The following is a 22,027-nucleotide window of genomic DNA, read 5'->3' as shown; positions in this document are numbered from 1 at the left end:
ATGTCAAAGGAGCCACCCTCCCAACACCTCCATTTCCTTCCACAGTGTGAAGTGGTTTGGGCACAGAACAGGCAGTGCCTTGCCAGTTTGCCACTAGCCTGCATGTGATAGCAAGGTGCAGATTGGTTGGTTTTTAGGATCTCCTCTCTAGTTCTGACTGGACAATCCCAGAGGCTGAGAGAACTCCAGGCTACCAAGACACAGCAGAGTCCAGACCTGGGAGACCTTTGTGTCTTTCATCTTTTTTTTTTTTTAAGTTTTAGAACTTCCCTCTAGGAATACAGAGCTGAAGGAATAGGTCCTTCAGCTCTAAGCTAGTTGTCCAAGATACTATCTAAGGTGACCTGCCATTCCCACCCCAGTATCTATCATTCTCCCACTCCACACAATTGCGCACTCCAGTCAAGATCACCAGACCAAACTTCTCAGCAATTAGAAAGAAGTCAGGCATACATCTCCAAGATGTGACATCTGTGCAGAATTTGGGGTCCAAAATGGGTACTGGATTCTATCAGCAGAGACCACAGTGGAAGTAAGGGATTGATCTTGTGGTTAAAATGATTCTGATACATTTGGGAAAAGTTTTCCAGTGGCAAGCCAGATAAAGACACAGGGTGCATGCTAAAACTCACCAAAGAGTCATTGGAGTGTAGCCTTCCAGCCTTAAGGTTGAGAACCTTCACAGATCCTTCTGGGGATCTCTGCCTACCTGGAGTTCCAACAAGATCCCTGCAAGCAGCTGTGCCTACAGCATATCATCAGTTTAGGCAGATTTGGAGCCAAATCACTATCTTTCTCTAAGTTCGTTCACTTCTTATTAGTCCCTGGGCCTTTTGCTAGGAATCAGAGGTGGTTCATGAGAGTGCTACAAGCTATAGGAAGGCATCCTCACCAGACAGACCACTGAGCATCCATTTATCTTTTCTCCTCTGAAATGTAAATCAGTTGCTGCCATTAGTGTCATCATCGGGGTGAGACTGTGGGCAGAAAGATCTCTCTCCAATCGTTGTTTCGTCAGGTCTCCTATTTTGTTATCTCAAGTGACTAGGCCCAAATAGAATCCTGCTGAACCATGAAGAAAGATAGGGAAAAGGATGAGCAGCTGTAAGAGAGCCCCAGACCTCTCCTAAGATGAAGAAGCAATAACTGGACACTGGAAAAGGAAAACATCCAATCATTTATTTCCAAATAACACAGCAAAGAGAAGGCACATGTACACAAAGTCTTTTGGAGGGAAAAAACTCATTTTATTTAACTTACATGTACATGTTTTCAAGAAGATTATGCCTCAGCTTTCAACTTTGTTTTTATTTAACAATCACTGTCAAATACACACAACAACTTTTTTTTCCTTTCAGGTTAGTTCCTAATTTAGCTGCTGTTAAGGGGAGAGATTTTTCAAATCACAATGTGGATAGACAAGGTACCAATAATCTAAGGGTTGACTCAGACCTGTGTGTATGTTAGTGATGGTTATGAAATACTTGCCTGACTGTATAATTCACATCCATTGCAATCATTATATTCTCCCATAAATTAGCAATACAGACATGTGGAGGATCAAGTAAACAAACAACATCAATATAAGAGACATTTTGCAGCAACTATAACCGATCACATGGGTTACAACTTGGGGAAAGGTCTTCACAAATCATTTAGTAAGCACACAGGGTAGGGTGATGGGCACAGTCTTATTTATTTAAATCGCCTTTAGAACTACAGTAGGAAGTTAAGAAGACCTGAACAGGGGCAAAGTTTCTTTTCTAGGCACAATATAAAATGAACTGCACGTAGGGGAAGGGGTTGGCATGTGCATGCACTTTTTGGTCACCATCTTGTAAACCAAACCTTCTGAACTCCAAGATAACAACAACAATAAAGGAAATATTAAAATGTTCATCTTGCTTATGCTACCATCCTTTGATGACAGAACGTGTGTGCTGATGGCTGCTAGTGGTGAGGAAACACGACAGATCTATTTATAGCACAAGTTTCTTCGAAAAAGGAAAAACTTAAGCATCACTTGTTTGCAAGCTTAAGTTCCAAGAACCCCAGGTAGGAATATTTGGAGCCTGAGAGATCTCCAAGAGAATCCATCCAGTTAGTAAACCTGGGCCGATGGGATGCAGACCAGGACAGAAAGCATAAACACAGGAGCATAGACTTGGGACACTTACCCTCTGCCTCTACCTTCTCGCATTACCTAATATACCAGTTTTTGTGCAAAGGGCCTTCCAACATCTACACATATCACCAAGACTGAAACTACACAGTGCTTTTGTTTTTTGTTTTTTGTTTTTTGTTTTTTTTTCCTCTTAGCAATACTTATCCCTAAAGTTATCTACTGGTGGAGTGTAGGGATTTTTTTTTTCCTTTTAAGAAATTTGATTTTATCTCTTTAGCAATGGTTTGAAACCAATGGGGCAAAGTGAGTTTGACAGAGAGGAGAACAAATCGCTGACAAAGAACCTTTTACATTTCATCAGCGTTGTTAGGACGACAAGCAAGAATGTCTCAGATAATAACTCCCACTTCAAAGATTTCTCAGCTCAATAGAAGGCAGACCATCCTTTTTATTCAACCACAAGGACGGGCACTAAAGAAGACGCTACTGTTTGATTTTTTTTTTCCACCATGTTTATTTTTCCCCTATTCACTAGGGTACTTGGATAAAATAAACAACAAGACAATTAAGAGAACATGGACTTCTAACTTTGCTGCCGTCTTCTCCATCCCCTTGGCCTTGGGCTTTTCAGTTTGTGCCCAAAGCCCGCCCAAACCTAAGGCTACCACACAGTGGCACATCCGAGGAAAAGTTTAAGGGGCTGCAAGACTTCTAGGGTGAGGAAGCAGTAGAGCACCTCTGGGGAATGCAGTGGAACTAACTGTCCCTGAGGCGTACTTAACAGCTCCCGGTACTTCCCAGATTCTTAAGTCCCCATTGGGCTCTGTGCTGCCGACACCCGAGCTGGGGATGCTCCTTTGGTAAGCTTCTCAGGATGCTCTAGTCATTTACTCTGACTCTAGGGCCTATGGGCGCTGTCAAAATGCTCGGAGTCCGGCTCCTCCTCCCTTTCTTGAAAGAATCCCGGGTACCAAAGCCCCCCTGCATCAGGGTGCAGGGTGAACCCCTAAACACTGGCAAGACAGGTCCTGGGAGGAAGTATATACTGGAGAGCACGGTGACAGTATTAAATGGCGTGAAAGCAAAGGTCAGCGCAAATGTATCTTAATAGAGTGTCCGCAGTGAAGTGTGCCGCCTTTGAAGCGGCCGCTCCCCGCGCGCATTTCCATGGCGAGCCTAACGCGGCGTGCTGATGCACCGTCAAACTCACACTTTCAACCCCAAAACCCGACTCTTTGAACAACCCGAGCTTGATTGGACCTTTCTCCTTTTCTTTTCCCTCTTACAAACCATTTCCTCGCCTTTAGAAACTCGCCATCAAACCCAAATACGCCCTCTGATCACCGCAGAAAGCAGAAACAAAGAAGGCTGAGCGGCGATTCAAGCGGCCCTTTTCTTCCCTCGCATTATTATCCATTTTTATTATGATCGGGAACAAGTGCCCATTCGCGTGGGTTTTGTTTACCGGAAATTAAATGAAAATGATTTAGTCCGCGTCAAACAAAAATATATACTTGTATACACAAGAAAAAAGGCCTGTTAGACGTAAATATTATGTCCTTAATGAAAAGCCTGGACGGGCTCCAGGCTCGGCCTTTCAGGATTTCAGTGAGACTTGCCCATTGCCATAGAAATCCTAACTTACCATGAAGATGCACCGTGGCGAAGAAACACTGCTTTGTGAGAGAGCCCTTTGATGTCGCAGGCGCAAGATGCCGGCGCTCAGCTGCGCAGGGCAAGATTACCTTGCAAGCAACATCTGTAACAAGCAAATGAAAAATTAAAGGCGATTAGTGATCGGCCAAATATTTTTATTTCATTTCGTTATTTTGGACTGGGGTGGAAGGCAAAACGAAGTGTTTTGAAACAGGAGAGAAAGGAAGGAGCCCTGTTTGAGGCGGGGCAGCTTTATAGTATCAGCAGAGGCGTCAAGTCCCACAAACGTTCTGTGTACCTTGGCAGTGAGGTTAGTGCTTGCCCATGGGAACAAGTTCTTTGCTTCTAACTGTCCCAGGCTGCCTCTGTGCTAGGTAGTAACTCAACAACAGGTTCACTAGAGCTGCTTTTGAAAGCTTCTGGGTTTCATTAGGGGTGAGCACTCCATTCCAGCCAAGGTGGTTGCTTTATTGGACAGAAGTTGTGGGGTCTGTGGGACCCAAGTGAGAATTTTTTTTTACTGGATTTGGAGCAGGAAGGGATAGAAAACAATGCAGCCGGGTTCTCATGCTAAGACTTGTTTGTCCAGCTTTTATTGTCTCTAATGTGCCTCTTTTGGGTGGCACTCGGGATAACCCGAGAGCTTCATGGGAAGTGGGCAAGTCTCTACCACAGAGTCACAACCCTCCCCCCCCCCCCAGCCTAAGGGCTCAGGTTGTCACGTTGAGTTCCTAGGGCCTTCCTTCCGGGCAGAAATGCTTCCCCTCTCGCACATATTAATTTCAGATTTTTAGTGACCTGGACAAGTCTGCCTGTACTGCCCCTCTCCTTTGCCATCATTCTCTTTCCTTCGGTGGTGTTTTTCTCTATTTAAATCTCAGCTAGGGTTTTGAGGTAGCTCCTCCTTCCCTACAGAGGGTGGCAGACTAGAAGCAAGCCACCCCCGTGTTCTCCCCCTCCAGAACTGCAGAGGCCTTGCTCTCTACCTCTACCAATATCTGATTTTTTTTTTTTCAGGAGGACTCCATAACCAGCACATCAAATACTTTCAACTCTTATAATGTTGTTGCACTTTATTTCACACATGCCCACAAACTTTTTAAATAAAGCTAATATTGTGTCGTTTCTGACAAAAAAAAAAAAAACCGCTATTAGAGAATTGACACTGTTCTCTGAGGTGCATGCATCCCTGGCTGTGGAGACCTTGATTCAGTGATGACATCTCCCAGCTCCATATCCCTGACTGGAGCACCTATGAGGCTCTAAACAGATGGGGGCTGGAAAAAGTAAGCCTGGAAGCTTCACAACTCAGAATTCTTGAAAACCTTCTCACTTTCCTTTGTCCATGCTTCCTATTGTTTTGGACTTACTCCCCACTGCAAGTATAAAAATGTAAATAGAATTTGAGGTGTGACAGAACAGACTTATCTATGTGCTCTGATAGGCATTGGGATTGGAGGTATGCCGCATCCCAAGAAAAGGGGAGCGCACTCCCCTCCTCCATTACTTATCTCCCTTACAGAGGTGGCTGGAAAATGCTGGAGTTCTGTGTTTCTTTGTTGTTGTTGTTGTTTGCTTATATTATTGTTGTTTTTCAAGACTAGCCAAGGAACAGGAGAGGGTATGGTGGCAAAGGAAAAGATAAATGGGCTTCGAGAAAATGGCTGTGGAATTCTGTCTGCCACCTCCTGGGCTCTGAACTCCTCCGATTGGGATTGATGGGCAAGAGGAGGGAAAGAAAAAGAGTCTGCGCCTGGGAGTTGGGGAGGCAGTGGCCCAGGCCTCAAGGAAAATCTTCTTCACCTTTCCACACCCACTGGGAAATTTATAGCTTTACTTTTGCCACCCGCCGTTGTCAGAACTGTGAATAAATTCTAATAAGTTTCTTCTTCTTCTTCTTCTACTTCTTCTTCTTCTTCTTCTTCTTCTTCTTCTTCTTCTTCTTCTTCTTCTTCTTCTTCTTCTTCTTCTTCTTCTTCTTCTTCTTCTTCTTCTTCTTTCTTCTTCTTCTTCTTCTTCATCAGTCTCTTTATCCCGGACATCGGTCCAGGGGCAAAGGAGAGTACAGAATGTGAGCGGAGAATGCCCACTTTATGTTTTCGTATACAGATCTAGTATCAGCATATTCGATGACCTCCAGTAAGTTTTAGTGGCGGTCTATCTGCTTGCCTGCCCCTCTACTCTCCCTCCCTTCGTTCCTGGCCTATTCCTTGAAGCCTCAGTGGCCGGGCCTAGACTCAAGTCGACATAAACCAGAGCGGCACGCTGGTAAGCAGCCCTGATACTGGAGGCGGTGGTAGCTGCGGCTGGGCCCAGAGGTGGCGTGAGGCTGGGGTGGGGGCGCTGCAGAGTCAGCCTCCGCTGAGCCAGGAGCCCGAACACACGTACCATTCGCTCATGTCTGTGCCACGCACCGCCACCGCCGCTGTGCAGGCTATCGGGGGCTCACGGCCGCTTTCTAAAGAGGGAGACGTGAGAGCGGACGGTATTGCTGAGTCGTAGCCAGAGCTGGGTGGCGGCGAGCGACCGTGAACTTTCATGTGCTTCCGCAGAGAGCTGGGGTGCGTGTAGCACTTGTCACACCCGCGCACCTTGCACATGTAAGGCTTGTCGCTCGTGTGTACGTGCGAATGCTTCTTGCGGTCGCTGCTGTTGGCGAAACGCCGCTCGCAGCCCTCGAACTCACATCTGAAGGGCTTCTCGCCTAGGAATGGGGGGGGGGGGATAACGCAGAGACATTAGAAGGGTGTGGGCTGCGTCCCAGTCTCGGGATTGTACCCTTCCCGTTGCTCTTTTGTTTTCAGCAAAAGACCCACAAAAGATTTTCAGAAATTACTTTCCTGTGTTCTTTAGGACTGACACCCCTCCCCCACCCAATGGGGAGAGGAAGCCCACTCCTACAGACTGCCACCCCTCCCCCTCTTCGTCCTGTGCCTGGGGGTGGGGGCGGGGGGCGTCGGAGGAGGAGGAGGAGCGACGATGACTCCATCACAGTCATTTCCATTCTAAAGAACCCTGTTTTCCTCCAACTTTTATCTATGTGGAGACTGGAGCACCTTTGCCCAAAGCATCGAGTTGATAGAGGAGGAGTTCACGTTTGCTGGATTTGAAGTTACTGCCCAGGCCATCTGTCTCTGCCCTAGTGAGCTTTGCCCAGCAATCCGCCGGACGCACACTCCATCCTGGTCCAAAGTGTTTTCTAAAGTAGGTTTTGTGCAAGGGCCAAGGCAATGAGAGGATTTGAGAGGGCGAGCGGTGGGTGCACATGCGTGTGCGTAGTGTGGGAAACATTCTGAGCAATGATTCCCCTTAAAGGCTGTTTTCCAGGAAATAGAGGCCCCTCTATGTTTCACTCAGTGAAGGCAAACGTACTGCAACATTCTTCAAATCTTGGCTAATCTATCCGAAATCCCTCAAGATAATGTTTGCCGCTGATAATATTTTATTGTACGGATCCGTCAGTTTTGCGGAGACCTTGTGGAGTGTAGGGGGGAGGGGGCTCCCAGTCCAAACTGGTAATTCCAGGTCTATGGTCGTCCCCAGACAATTCCCGCCTGCCTGAGAGCCCAGAGGCCAGTATGGGAAAGCAGGCTCAGACCAAGACAGATCTTAAGTCTCTGTTGAAATCGCAGCCCCTGAGTGTAGCAAGCTTCGATGAGCTTCTGCTACCGGTAAGCCGGGTCCGGCTCCTCTGACCACCGGGTGGTCTAGGTAAAATTGCAGGAAGGCAGGAAAACGCACAAAGCTTCGGGAATACTGGTTGGGCCAAGCCTTATTCCAGGAGTTCTTTGCTGCCTGAATCTGCTGCTCTGTGGAAAAGGAAAGAACTTCCCCCACCCCCAAACCCAGAATTTCAAGTCTCTGGCTCAGCTGACATTGTTTGGCAAAGGAAAGTGGAGGGTGTCTGTGCTCTAAGCAGCCGATGGTCTTGGGGTGATCAAGGGTGCGAGAATCTCTCTAGCAACTGACTGGGGAGCAAGATGCTCCACTATTGGCTTTGTGGCCTCTTCTTCCGTGGTTTACAGGAAAGACTTCCTGATAAAACCAACAAAGACCCCATTCCACCGCGGCGTTGACGCTCAGGTTGAGACCGAGGTTTACACGTAACCTGCCTGCCTTTGGCTCGGGCAACAGCGGGTGATCCCGTCTCTCCGACACAGCCCACAGATAGTGCTCACCCTTGCTGGAGTGCAGCTGGTACACTAGGGTCCTCTGGAAGATGTTGCCCGCTGCCGTTTTCACAGGACAAGGCACAGTCTTACGAAAAAGTGGAGGAGATGTATAATGAACAAATCAGTGTCCCTATTTGTCCCCGGCTTTTTCTCCTCTGATTCCACCAGCGTTTGCAAACCCCAAACTTCCCTCCCTCCTTTCCCATTCTTCTTTATAAAATAACTTACAAAAATAAAATCATTTGAAGCCTACAAAAGAGAATAAGGTTTTTCGGGCGTGTATGGAGGGGAGTAGAATTTGAGGTTAGAATTTAAGAATAGAATTCCCTCACCGGGGTGGGGTGGGGGAGAAAGAAAAAGAAAAAAAAATTAAGCTACACACATATCCCATTCCAGCGTCTCGTCGTGTAAAATAGAAAAGTATTTCGCTCCAGACGAGAAACAGAGAAGTGGGGGAGGAGGGGGGGAGGCAGGTACTGAAATGCTTCAGTCCCTGGGAGTGATCAGGCCCCTGGGAGGCCAGGTGCAGCCCGGCCTTAGCGTTCCCCAGCTGCAGGAGGCGCCCTGGTCTCTGCGCTTGACAGCCCTCCCACCCCCCCGTCACCCCCGCCACCCCTCGCCCTTCCCCTCCCCCAAGTCCCTGCGCGGCGCCCTGGGTGGGAGGGTGGACCCTGCGGCGCCGTGCTGGGCCTGCCTCCTGCGGGACGACCTGAGTCCTGGCTGCGCCGCCTAAGCCGCGAACCTCCGGCCCCTTCCTCGGATCGGGGATCCGGAGCCCGCCAGGCCTCCTTCCGCGCGGGCGAGCGCAAAGTTCGCCGGCCTACAGGACGCCCGGCCAGCGCCATTTTCTCGCACTTGTGGCTCGGTCTGTTTTCGCGATGACTCCGCCCCAGAGCGGCCCGGGCACCGGCCTGTATTCGCGCCCCCCCCACCTCCACCGCCCCCCCCACGAGGGCTGACTGACTGCGGGGAAAGATGGGGAGAGCCCGGGGCAGGGGTCCCGGGAGGAGCGCCAGTAGGGGAGGTTGGCACGGCGCGCGCTCCTGGCCCGCGCCTCCCTCGCCGCCGCCGCACCATTGTTCCCGGGTCTCTGTCACAGCTACAGAGGGAAACCTTTCTTCACCCGCCGCCTCCAGAGCCAGGCCTGGGAGTCACAGTCGGGACAATCTCAGCTAAGAAATCTGCTCCTGATCGCCGCTTCCGCGACTCGATGGAAATGAAACGCCATTAATATTTGAAAAGGCAATTATTTTCCTGTTGAATCGAAAACTGTCTTCATGAATAATTTGTAGAGAGTTCTATTGCCATTTGAGAAACATTTTGTTGCTGCTTTGCCTCCTCCTTTTCTTTCCATTACTTAGGACATTTGAGGGAGACACGGAACAGGGGTGGCTCTGTGGAGTTTTGTTTTGTTTTGTTTTGCCTTTTTTTTTTTTTTTAACCCAAGCTGTAATGAATCAGGACTAAGACCGAAAAGAACGCGCAGAATTCTGCCTTGAGTCCAGGCAAACCTGAGAGCCAGCCAGGCACACTTGTGCTTCTCTGATGTAGGTCGATTGCGCTCAGAATTTAACCATTTTCTGCTTCACAGACTTCAAACAGTGGGCCGGCAAAGAGCAGTATAAGTTCTTCAAAATCCCTGTCATTAAAGATGAGTTCTTTCTCCAGCCCCGGATTGTGCATCCACCTTCCAGGTGCTGGCAACCAGCCCCTGGAGCAGCAAGTCTGAGGGTTGGAATCATGGTCTTACTCATCCCTCTGTCCCTGGGAATAGAACTCCGGGAGAGAGGAGCAGATGAATGACAGAGATCTCAGAACGTGTTTTAGAAAACCCGTACAAGATGTTTGCAGACATGCTAGGGGATCAAGAACAAGATCCAAACTGGACTTTGGTCTTGCCTCAGCCTATGGCAGTCTCCTACCCCTAAACCTCATGGAGAAGGCAGTTGGCAGCAGGACTCAGCAAGCTTCTTCCCTGACACTCTAACCATCGAGAACTTTGACTCTTAAAAGGGTTACTGTTCTAAAAAGAATTGTAGAAAAGAAAGATACTGCCCGGAGTACCAAGCTGGACTTCTTCTGGTCTTCGCATCATTCTTCCCTTTTCCCGCCTCCAAGATGGGGGAGGGGAGAAGACGCTGACTTCTTAAACTTCAAGGGAGGGGGGGGGAGGAGTAAGGAGAGTCAAAGGGTGGCTGCTAAACTAATTAATGTAACTTCACAGGCTGTTCTGAAAGTGTGAAAACTTTCTTCTTGCAATTGTATTAATTAGATGCTTCTGGCCAGAAGAGTTCAACCCCCAGCCTCCTTCACTGAGCTCCTTTGCTTTCTGTTAACTAGAGCTAACAGATGTGGTTGACACATGTCCCTATTTCACTTAACAGCTCAGTAAATGACATTTAAGGCAGTGGGTCCCGTTGGGTCTCTACTAAAAATAAGAATGAGGGTTGCCCAAAAATGTCCCTTCTGTGGAGCCAACAGTACAAAAGCAGGTCAAAAGTAGGCCCCCAAGGCTCATACATCCTAAAGGAGGTATTATGGGTCAGATGACCCCTCCGTCCAGGTGACGGTGAGGTTAAAAGGGGGAGTTTCCGAAAGTGATCTGTAAATGTGAGACAATAGTCCCCATTTCCGTTAAGATTTGGCGGGAGACCATGCTGTTTTAAAACTGTCTTAAAACTAAACTTTAGGGACTGGGCATATAGCTCAGTACCCAGGGCCCAATCTTTACATCCTAAATCAAATCAAATCTCTAAGCTAGGAGCACCCGTTTCCCAACAGGGATCCCAGAACTCTGGAACCACTCTTCCCACACAGCCTCCGGAAAACGGTGAGTCTACAAGCAGAAGCTGTTAATTACCATTTTATAAATCTGGCTCATGGAAACAATACCAAAAAATGCCTCCCTCCTCCCCTCGGCGGGAACTTAAGGAAATTCAAACCCAAGGGCCTGTGTCCCATGGGGTCGCACGAGACAGACAGCACTGAGTACTGACCTGTATGTGTTCGTTTGTGTATTTTGAGATTTTCTGATCTAGCAAAGACTTTCCCACACCCTGGGAAAGGACAAGGGAAGGGCTTCTCGCCCGTATGCACGCGGATGTGATTTACAAGTTTGTATTTGGCTTTGAAGGGCTTGCCCTGTCGCGGACACTCCTCCCAGAAGCAGATGTGGTTAGCCTGCTCTGGGCCACCGACGTGCTCCACGGTGACGTGCGTGACCAGCTCGTGCATGGTGCTGAAAGTTTTGGAGCAGGGACGCGGGGACACTGGGCCGTCCTCGCCTAGCCACTTGCAGATGAGCTCCTGTTTGATGGACTGGCGCATATAGCGGAAAAAGGCTCCTGGGCCATGGGGTGCGGCGAGGTTCACGGTCAGGTTCATGCCGCCATAGCCGTGCAGGGCTGTGGCTGTTGCCAAAGCGTCGCTGCGGGCCGTGGGCCCCGGTGCAAAGGGTTCCGACCTCGCATACATGTCTCCGGGGAGCCCCAGACGCAGGAGTCCGTTCAAAGGACGGTTGTGGGAGGCCTGGGGAGGTTGCTCATGAAGGCCCGGAAATACCGAGGGGCTCGAAGCGGCGGCGGCGAACTGGGGCCCATGGTGTCCACAGCTGCTACCTGTTGTCGAGACAAACAGCGTGTATGAGAACCGGTGGAGTGGGCTTCGCACTTTCCCCGGCCCCCGGGGACAAGTCCTGCCCAGCCGCATCTAGGTTTCTGGCGTTGGTGCTGGGATCTTGAGCAAGTCGGTGCCAGCTGTGAACCTGGAGGACCAGGCAAAGCCAAAAAGCCTCCGCCTTCTGTCCGGCTAGGCTGCAGTTCTGCCGTCCCCTGCGGAGCCATGAGCTGGAGAGGGGCAGTGATAATGGGGTAGGTGGGAGAGGCTACCAGACTGAGTCTGTGGGTGCCTGGGGGCACGGCCTCTGAGGCAGAGGTGTAAAGACCCGTATCTCAAGATTACTTTGTCCACCAACACCAAGGGGTGCTCCCGGGCCAAAGATGGAGGTGATGGGGGGGGGGATCATTTTGGAGGTGGTGACGTTAGAAGTGGTAGTGATTTTGAAGCATCCTAGACGTATATATTAATTTCAGTGTCCCACTGGGCCTGGAAAGGACCTCCTGCTGAACCTCGGCCTAGCAGCCGCCAGTACCACTGCAGTCTAGCAGTGCAGAGAAAGGACAACCGGAAAAAAAAAAAAAGACTTATGCAAAGTGGTGGGGATTTTTTGTTTGTTTGTTTGTTTTTGCGTTTTTCTTTTAAGTTTTGGGTTTGTACCCCACCCCTTTTCTGTGTCTTTAATGTCTGTGTGAAACCCCGGACACTACAGAGGCGGCAGCAGGGCGCTTAAGGAAATGAATAGATTTGGGGCCGTGGTCCGGGCCACCGTGAGAACAATCGCCTATGGCGCCCATTGGCCAGTGGCCTGGCCCGACGTCAGTGATGACAGCTCTCTCTCTCTCTCTCTCTCTCTCTCTCTCTCTCTCTCTCTCTCTCTCTCTCTCTCTCTCTCTCTCTCTCTCTCCTCTTTTCTCCTCTCCTCTCCCCTCCCTCCCTCCTTTCACTCCCTCCCCCAACCTCAATAGCATTTCACGCTTCCACTGCTCATGCGCTCTGATCCAGGCAGGAATTCTTTTCTCTTTCCTGTACACCTACCCTCCACCCCCACCCCATCCCTTCTAGAAAGCTGAGCATTGCTATCAGGCTCCTGAAATTGAGCAAGGTTCGGTTATGCATCTACCCATGACCACTCTCTGAGAAGGAGTGGAGCATAGTCCTGGGCATTTTAGTAACCAGACCCCCCAAGAAGCTTGGAAAGTATGTCTTTGAGTGCAAAGGAGAGGGTCTGAATCAAGGCAGGAAAGAAGGCTGCAGACTGCCTGGAGCAGAGAAACTCCTAGAGTAACGAACCTGGCACCCACTTTATTCTCTTTCCTCCTCTGAAACTTCGTCTTGCCCCCTTTCTCCCCTTCCTCCTTCTCATGTCTCCCAACCTAACTCACATCCCCACCATACTCTGCCTTCCTGTTTTGCTTCCTTATTAGCCCACCTCCCTCTTCTTCTCCACTCTCTTCTCAGACAGCTCCCTCCCTCCCTTCCTCTCCCCCTTCCCTCCCCCACTCCTGGTGACTGTGCTCCTGGAAGTAGAAACCCTAGAATCCCAGCCTGACTAGAGAGATGGAACCAGAGGAGGTCATGAGAAGGGGGGGGGGGGCAAGTCTTGTTTCAAACTCACTTCTGGCTTTCCTGAAAGGGCTCTTTTCATCATAGCTCATATTTATCTACCTGAGGGTATTCTGGCAAAAAAGAAAAAAAAAAAAAAAAAAAAAAAAAAGACAAGACAGAAAGAAGGCGGCTCTGGACACACACATAAACAAATAGGAGGAACAGGTCCTTGCTCTCGAGGCTCTCTCGAGGGGACTAATCTCAGGGTCCTGACCTCTCTCCAGTGATGCCAGATGAAGGTTCTGTGAATGAAGACTAGGATTACTTTCACGGTCTCTGGGCACTTGTTGCCAAAGCTTTAACCTTAATTCTTGCTATCTTTAGGACTCTGCAGAGGGGATACCATAGTTGACTGCATCCATGACCTTCAGTCTAGAATTGCCACCACAGCTGGCCCAGGAAGACCAATTGAGGATAATTTCAACTGTGGTTCAGGAATGACTGCCCCTTGTCTGCCCTAGTATCTGCTGCTTTCTGAGCCCAGGTCACTGACTGTTTCTTCTTCATGGCCAAAAATGTCAGTGGATATTTTTGGACCTTCCTGTCATAGAACATATCCCAAAGACACAGAAAGCCTTGGGTTTTTTGTTTTTGTTTTTTGTTTTTTAGAGAGTCCTAAAGACTGAAACAACAACAACAAAAACCTTTAAGAGGAGGGAGAAGTTTGAACAAATTCCATGGAACAATAACTTGGAACTGAAGGAACTACCCCGTCCCTGAGGATATCATAATCCATGAGTAGTAAATAAAGGTTTTTGGCTTTGTTTGTTTTGTTTTGTTTTGTTTTTGAGACCCAGGATTGTCTAGAACTTGAATGGTTTTGGTCTTCTGCTCTTTCTGCCACTGTTCTCCAGGAGCTGGGTTTATAGACGTCCACCACCACAAATGAGTTAATGCGGTGTTGGTAAAGGAACGGAGGACTCCATGCATGCTGAACAGGTCCTCTGCCAACTGAGCGACATTTCTACTCCCTAAATAAGGCTTTAAAATTTTTAATAATTGACTTATTTTCTAAAGCTTGGTACATTCTTCATTCATCCCTGCTTGGGGCAAGGGATTTAGCAAGGGATTAACTTCCACAATAATTTCTCTAGCTTTGAATAGCCTGTATCTCTCTGCTCTGCATTAGGAAGGACTTAGGCAATTACAAACAGATTCTGTGAGCGCACTCACTTGCACATGCGCGCACGACACACACACACACACACACACACACACACACACACACACACACACAGGAGAAGGAGAGACATTTGACTTGTGTTTCCTAAACCAAGGCCTTTTATGGCAATTTTAAAACTAGACTCTGGAGTCCATCTTCTTTCCTGGCTTTGCCCCCCACTCACCCCCCTTTACTTTCCTTAGCCCTTTAGTGAGAGGTACTTCTACCTGGTCCCTTGGCTTGTTTTCCCTTCCCCTTCATCTTTGGACAGTTGTTACCGAATTTCAGTGAATTTCAAATCCTACCTCTGAGCAAAATGAAGAATGTATTCAGGTGACTATGTGCTGAACCCTCAAAGGGCTTAAAGCAGAGCATACATGATGCAAACAAAACTGTGTTCCTTCCTGCCCAGCTATTCCTATCATCTGAACCTCAGATTGAGATAGTAAACTTGAGTGCAGGGGCACATGTACCGTAGCCCAGGAATTAAAATTCCCCTTCTCTCACCTAAACCTAGGTGATACACAATTAATTGCTCAGGATGTGTCAAATTCACGATCCATTTTAGCTTTTGCTAATTATTTTATTTGAACCAACGTGTGTTCTTAATACACATACTGTGACCCAGTCCCTGTTAGAAGCTTTGAGTAACAATGCAGACTGAACAGGGTTTTTTAAAAAGCATTTTCAGCTATTTTCAGAACCATTTGGAAGCCTGGTGAGCATGCTGAACTCCTAACAGTCATGTGTCCGCTTCTCATTTTCACAGGAGAAGAAAATGTTCACTTTCCATTAGCAGGTTGTAGAGAGAATGATTTAAAAAAAAAAATCCAAGTTTACAGACCTCCTGAATTGTTAAGTACTGACCTGTGTATCCGAAGGCTAAAGGAACCCAGAAGTTTTATATCTGGTTAGTATACAGTCTGTCTGACTAACTTTGCCCTTGAAGAGGTATGAACATGTGTATGACTTTTCGTGCCAGCAGCAAAAGGGCAAAGACATCTGATTCAGCCAAAATCACTGACAGTAGCCTGGCCCCATGGAGCTCCTTCCCAGATGCAGCCTTCTCTTAAAGCACTAAAAACATCTGGACCCATCCTGGGTAGATGTTTCTTGAGTAGCCAGGGGTCAGGTGACCTGCAGGTCACAGAGGCTGCCTGATCCTTGCAAAGTTCTTGGAGCCATATGGTCCATACCTCGGTTGGCTAAACATAACAATGGGACCAGACATTCTTTTAAGGTCCATTTCCCCAGAGACAGAGATAGAGAGAAAAATATTTCTTGTATCCATTTATATTTACTGACATAAAACTTTGAGCAATTATGTAAGGACCTTCAAGGTGTATTTCTAAAATAAACTCCAAAACAGTCTCAAGCTGATCAGATATGACAAGTCATGTAATGCCAATGTCCAAGAGGTATATTTTAGTCTTCCCAAAGGTCTTTTTGATGTCTCTGGACAGAGATCCCCAGTTTCAGAAACTGCAAATTGGTCAGAAGTGCTAATTTTCACTTGGGTTCAGCTTGCTTTCAGGAGCTTCCTACTTGGTTTGCAAAGAAAAGTGGGTGTTTGGGGCAAATGCTACCCACCTCAAAAGCACTAAAGCTTTCATGAGGGCTTATGTGGAGCAGATTCTACCAGTAACCCTGCAGCATCCTTCACGCTCCAGATTCTCTGAAAATTAATGCCCAGAACCATATCTTGAGCAGTTTTGCTCACAATAGCCACTCATCGATGGCATAAACAAATGATTTCTAGTTTATTTTCTAGAAATAGGGTAGCTGGTCCATCTGTTAGGACTCGGAGCCTCACTAGCTGAAATGTCTGACCTCTCTTCCTGGGAAGTTGGAAGGATGGAGATTAGGCTTCAAGAGCTGGGCTGTTTTTCCATCTTGATCTTTGAAACAATACTAAATTATGATTATCTATTAAGTTGAGGGTCCATGGCTCAGAGCCAGGCCAAGCAGCCTCTGTCATCTGAATGTCCTGCTGCTAGATGTGCAGACACTTCTTCAGTTCTTTTTTCCCCCCCCGTTTCTGACCATGGTGCCACTCAAAATTAGGTGTGTATCTCTGAAGAGGCTATCCACTGACTTCAGGATTCCTGCAGTGGGAAGCATCTCAAGTCTTGTGAAAAGAAATCATTTAAGCCCCAGAAGCCTGCCATATGTCCAATCCCAAATTATGCAAAGGAGGTGAGGTCTGTCAGGTTTTTTTAGAAGAGGAAATTTTTCCTAATTATGGAAATTTGGGCTTTAATCATCATTAATGGAACTGAGAGTATCGAAAAAAAAATATACTTAGATGTAATTTAATTCCCAAGTAATGCTTCTGCAAAATGTCTTTTTAACAAAAGATTGCTGCTATAAGAACATCCATGGTAGCATTAAGGAATCAAAATACTGAATGTATATAATAATTGCACCTCTCTTTTGACTTCTACCATAAGATCATCCCAAGTAGTAGAAGAGGGTCATTTCCTAACTTATTTAACTTCTGTTAAGAAGCTTGCCTTGCATACCAATAAGGGAACATCTTCGGAGAAAACACGGAGTTGTATAGTTGAAATGAGAAAAATTAGATGCCTGGAAGGGGGGGAAACACCAGCCTTAAATCCTATGCTTATTCTAAATGGAATATGAAATTAAATTCCTCACAATGAAGGTATTTCTGACAGAGTGGCTGTCAGTCACTCTTGGTTCAGACACCACATTGTGGGAACATAGTCACTGCCACATTGCAGAAGGCTGGTGCCCCTGGTAAAGATGATGCATATCATGTAAACCCCATCACCAAGATCAAAGTCCGCCTCTTTCATGGAAGCCAATACATGTCAAACCTCATCCCAATCAAATTGTCTGGAAATGAATTCAAGATGAATATGTCATAGAATAATGTGACAGAGGAACTGCAGAAGGTCAAGGGTGGTTGTTTCAATGATCGAGTACTCAAATATTAATTCTAGAACGTCCAGATGAGTAGGCATTGAGGGGCTAATCCTCAGGCTGCTGGTGGGATGTTGTGTCATTGATTTGTGTGCAAATGCATCAAGCACCAAGGTGTTATTCTAAGTTTCATTTGAACTCTAGAGACATGCCAAACTCACATCTCAGTATAACAAAAGAGAAACAACAAACAAACAACAAATACAATTTATGCATAAAACACAAAAAAGTAGAAAAAAGTGCCCCATCTTCAGCAAATCCATTTATAATAAGATTTTTTTTTTTGTTTACTCACTTGATTCTTTCAGGGTATTTCTGTAAAGCCGCAATCGTTTCCTCATCACCAAGGAAGACTTGTATTTCATTTTCTGAGTTTGAGCCTGCTTGAGAAGAAAAGAACTGAGTAAAACACTACCATACATGTCTCTGTGGCAAGAATCTGTGGCCTGAGTGTATGAAAGAAAGATGTTAGTCTGAAAACAATCTTTTAGCCTTTCTTTAATTGTTTTCAAATTTGGAAACACAAGGGGAAAAAAAGATTTCTGGGGACTACTCCTGTTTCTTGTAAAATCATATGGGTTGGTAACAAAAACATTGAAAAATCCTAATTTCACAGTTAGACTTTTTATCATTCATTGTTCTGCCTTGAGGGTGGAAGCATTCATTCAATGTCCAAAAATCTGTGGCTTCTAGAAATTGAAATTATGTTTCAGAAAACCCCATTATTTCTTCAAGTCAGTTATTTACATTTGGTGAGGTGCGGCAGGGAGGGCCCTCTGTTTTCTAGGGGTGTGCAATTATGCTTAGTTATATTGTTGGAAGGAAGGAGTTTGCAGATTTTGAAATCCTGTTCTGTCTGTAGTAGTGAATAATTCTTTAGTCTCACATGTTCCACCCCCACCTCCAGACCAACTTGAGAGCTGCCACTGACTCATTTTTCAAAGCTAATGTTAAATCCACCAGGTTAAAAAAGTATCATTTTGTTGTTGTTGTTAGTTGGTGCCAAGTTGCCCCTTAGCTGTAGTTTGAAAGTTTAGAAATAATGCCTCCCTCTCAAGATTGTCAGTGGCTGGAGCTCCCAGGCATTCGGCAGCCATATATCCTTGGAAGCATTCTGAGGACCTCTGCATCCACTGGGCGAGACTGAAGACAGTGTAGCAGCCAAACAGGCAATCCACCTAGCACTGACCCTAAATTTAGTGAGGAAGGACAAACAGGCATTGAAAAAGGTCTCAGGCTGGACAAACACAGCAAGACCTCAGTCAATGGGATGTCAGCCTGTCTTGACACTCCAGCCCACAGGACAAGTGGCTATTTAACTTGTTGACCCACAGGCTAAATCCAAGTGGGGCTGCAGTGTCATACAGGGTCTCTAATTTCTTATGTTCCCTCACCTCTCACTCAGACCCAACCAAACTACCCTAAGGTTTTTATCCTTGTTTTTTTTCCTTTCTTTCCCAGGCATGGGCCTGAGTATACTCACCTGTTCCCAGAGGAAATTGTTTTCAATTCTTTCTAACAAAAACAACAACAAAATCCTTCCATAAAGGTAACAAGCTCCTTCTAGCACAGACCAAGAGAAAAAGGAGGCCCAACTTTGCATTCTTACAGAAGGGCAGGGAGCCTGGGTGTCTTTGCTCTGAATGTCCTCATGGCGGGGTATCTGGCAGCACCACAGTTCCTGGTTGGTTGGCAATAATAGAATTTACTTGTTTGCTTCTGAGGAAAAGGGGTGTAAGTTTCCCTAGAAACTTCTGTCCACCCACAATGCTGGCACAGCCCAACTTCTAGGAGGTCTGTGGCTGGTACCCCTTTCCCTATGTGAATGTCCTTTGTACATTACAAATGGTCCCACAGGCATGCAAGCAAATGTATCAGAGGTTGGACCAAGGCAGACAAGGGGGGGCCTTAAGTAGTTCTGCAGCAGCTTTGTGTAGGGAAATAGGGCAAACATCACTTTGGTCCAAATTTGAGACCATTTAGCCAGTGGTCTTGCTGAAAGAGCAGAGTGAGGAAAGACTTTGGGAAATGACCTTGGGCCCCTGAACCTGAGGTCCCCAGAATAAGAGATCTGAAAAGCTCTTTGATTTCTCCAAAACTGTTGCTCCTGAGGTGTCTCCCTCTTACCTTAAGGAGCACCGCCAGGATGTATTTGAATCAGCCTTTATCCTGTACCTTGAGAGGAGTGGAGAACGCTGCCGGGGAGCCTCAGTGATGGCTAGTGACAAGAGGACCGGATGGTTGGTAGTGCAAAAGGCACGATTTTATTTGAGGAATCACAGAGGCTGCCTGTTGTAAGGTGGACTTAGTCCACACAGGCCTGTCTAAGGTCAGAGGTCAACTAAAGCTGGTGACTTCCGTTCCACACTGATTAACTATCAGGCGCGAGTGAATACTTGCCCGGAAAAACTCGGCCCTGGCAGGCTCAAAGCTACCAAGCCGAAGATGAAAGCCGCTGCTGGCCTTTGCTCGGATCGATCGCCAGCTCCCTGGCTACCTTCCACCAGCCCTGAAGCACCAGGAAATGGAGCTGAGCGCCTGGGTGCTACTCACTCCTTTTCTTAATCCTGTCCTTAGAGGGTAGATGAGTTCAGATTCTCCTTGCTCTAGGCCGAAGGCTGGCAACCTTCAGATGCCCAGTCAAGTCTCAACTAGTGGGATCACCTGCAGATAATCTAGTCTGGGCACTTAAGCCTTACTTTAAACATAGGAAAGGAAAAGCACGGTGCCCCAGAAACAGAGGTTGGAGTCACTGCCAAGCCTTGACATCTAAAGGTAGTTTCTGTAGAAGGCGAATGCCCAGGACTCGAAGCAGCCCTCCCACCCCCTCTCTCCATTTCTCAGACTTCGCTGTCTCCCACCTCTCCCTGTGGACCATTCATCAACTCCAAACTTGCAGACTTCGAACCAGGCAACTAACTCTTTTACACCCAAATCCGTTCCCTTTTCTCTTGCCAGTAATTTGTTACATGCCCCTGGGTCTAGGCTTTGGCTGGCCGGGTCCCCAGACCTAACCGCAGCCCGGAATCACATCCAGGAGAAAGAAAGCCAAGTCGCGAACCCATGGCTCATGACACATACAGAGCAGATCCTAGAACCAAGGATAAGGGCGGGCAGACAGCCGGCCCCAGGCGGACCCAGACGGCATCCTCAGTGAGTATCCGCAGAAGTTCTATGATGTAGCCGCCCCGCAGCACTAACTTGATTCTTTGACCCTGCCGAGGGGAAACCGAAACCCTTCCTGCCATCCTTGCGGGAGGGAAAAGCATTAAGGCCGCCTGCAAGGGCTCCTTCACCCGCACCCTCTTGGCTTCCACCATGATCAAGAAGGGCAAAACTTTGCCCTTCTTGTGCCCACGATGGGCACACCCAGGCACAAATTTACAAAAGAAGAGGAGGGAGGACTGGCGGGCAACAAGCTGGTGCTATCGCCAGTAGGAGCCACGTTTGACTTGCTCGCACCCACTCCTCCCGGGAGGAAAGAAAGGACTCATCCTCAACGCTGCCCCTCGGCAGAAGGGCTCCTCCCCACCCCCTTTAGAATCAGTGGGGTGGGGCCTGTACCCGTGGTGGATGTGTGTGTGTGTGTGTGTGTGTGTGTGTGTGTGTGTGTGTGTGTGTGTGAAGGCAGAGATGGAGAAGAAATTCCGACTGGGCCTATTCGCCCAGCGGGGTTTGGGTGCCTATGGCCCCCATAAGAACATTTGCTAAAAGGCCGCTGGGGGTACAGGTCTTCCCTGTCTTACCCCGTGGTTTCAAGCACTTACCCTGCTCCACCTGTTGCCCGGATCACCTCATTTCTGCACATCACTTCGGGGTGGATGAGGGGGGACCACACATCCCTCTAAGCCTCTTTTGTGGTTCCACCGAGGCGGTCATCCTTCATTTCTCCTTCTCCAGCTTTCGGGGAAGCAGTTAGGGAATGTATGATGGAGCAGAAATGAGCCGTCAGGATGATATTTTAATGGCTTATATGTCACGTTGGTGCATGTGGCTTTGAACTGGAGCCGCTCGCGTTTCCTGCAGAGAGCGCCGCAAATCCCACTTGATAACTTCTACAACCCACAACTTTTTTTTTTTCCCCACACACGTTTACTCTTACCTTGTATATTTGGATGGGTTTCCTAAAAATACCCTCTGTCAACGTCCTCGCTGGATTTTCCACAGACTGGAGGAGAGAAGCTTGACTTTCTTTTTTGAAGAATTATTTTCCCTCCCCTCTCCCAACAGCCGCCCTTCCCTCAGGTCCCCTCCCTATTTTTTTTTTTTTTAAAGCAGTCAAGGTGGGTTCAATATTTGTTCTCCCTAGTGAAAGACCAGTGCAGCCTCTAGAGGAAATATCTCCTTGACTATAAGATTTTCATCATTATAGGATCCAACTTCCCCTTGTAGGAGCAAAAAGAGCTGAATGGTTCTGGTGTATCTTTTCCCCTAAACAAAATATGATAGGTCAAAAAGGAGTCCCTACCACCTTCCGCTCCAGCTTTTCCTATCACTCATTACAGGGGTCCACTCAGATTATGTGAGAAGTGCTGGGCCACTGGACTCAGACTTGTTGCTGGGGGCAGAACATTCTTGATTTTTTTTTTTCCTTTTCCTGGAATTTCTATTTTCAAGCCCCACAAGCACAGGTGCTCAACACAATCTCTTCAGACACAGGGAAACCATCCTTAGCCACAGTCTGACTTCAGAGTCAGAGAGAGAGAGAGGGAGGGAGAGGGAGAGAGAGAGAGAGAGAGAGAG

The 22,027-nt window shown here is 47.5% G+C and overlaps 1 protein-coding gene across 4 annotated transcripts; it reads right to left on the bottom strand.

Annotated features, from left to right (window-relative positions):
• Positions 1-307: 307 nt before the first annotated feature.
• Zic4 (Zic family member 4) lies at positions 308-22,027 on the bottom strand. Of its 4 annotated transcripts, XM_028865972.2 has the most exons (5): positions 21,387-22,027; positions 21,052-21,304; positions 17,580-17,664; positions 10,950-11,570; positions 5,757-6,485 (listed from the first exon to the last, which is right to left on the bottom strand). In XM_028865972.2, the coding sequence occupies exons 3-5, from the start codon at positions 17,647-17,649 to the stop codon at positions 6,133-6,135; spliced, it is 1,044 nt and encodes a 347-aa protein (XP_028721805.1). In that variant the 5' UTR covers positions 17,650-17,664; positions 21,052-21,304; positions 21,387-22,027; the 3' UTR covers positions 5,757-6,132. The 4 variants fall into 4 exon arrangements, with proteins under 4 accessions (XP_028721802.1, XP_028721805.1, XP_037063729.1 ...); XM_028865969.2 differs by lacking the exons at positions 21,052-21,304; positions 21,387-22,027 and adding an exon at positions 308-3,884 and having other exon boundaries at positions 6,170-6,485; positions 17,580-18,668; XM_037207834.1 differs by lacking the exon at positions 21,052-21,304.

The sequence above is a fragment of the Peromyscus leucopus genome, chromosome 7, assembly GCF_004664715.2.
Source record: "Peromyscus leucopus breed LL Stock chromosome 7, UCI_PerLeu_2.1, whole genome shotgun sequence".
Taxonomy (NCBI): Eukaryota; Metazoa; Chordata; class Mammalia; order Rodentia; family Cricetidae; genus Peromyscus; species Peromyscus leucopus.
Note: the sequence above shows the minus strand (reverse complement) of the source record. Positions and strands in the feature narration are given on the sequence as shown.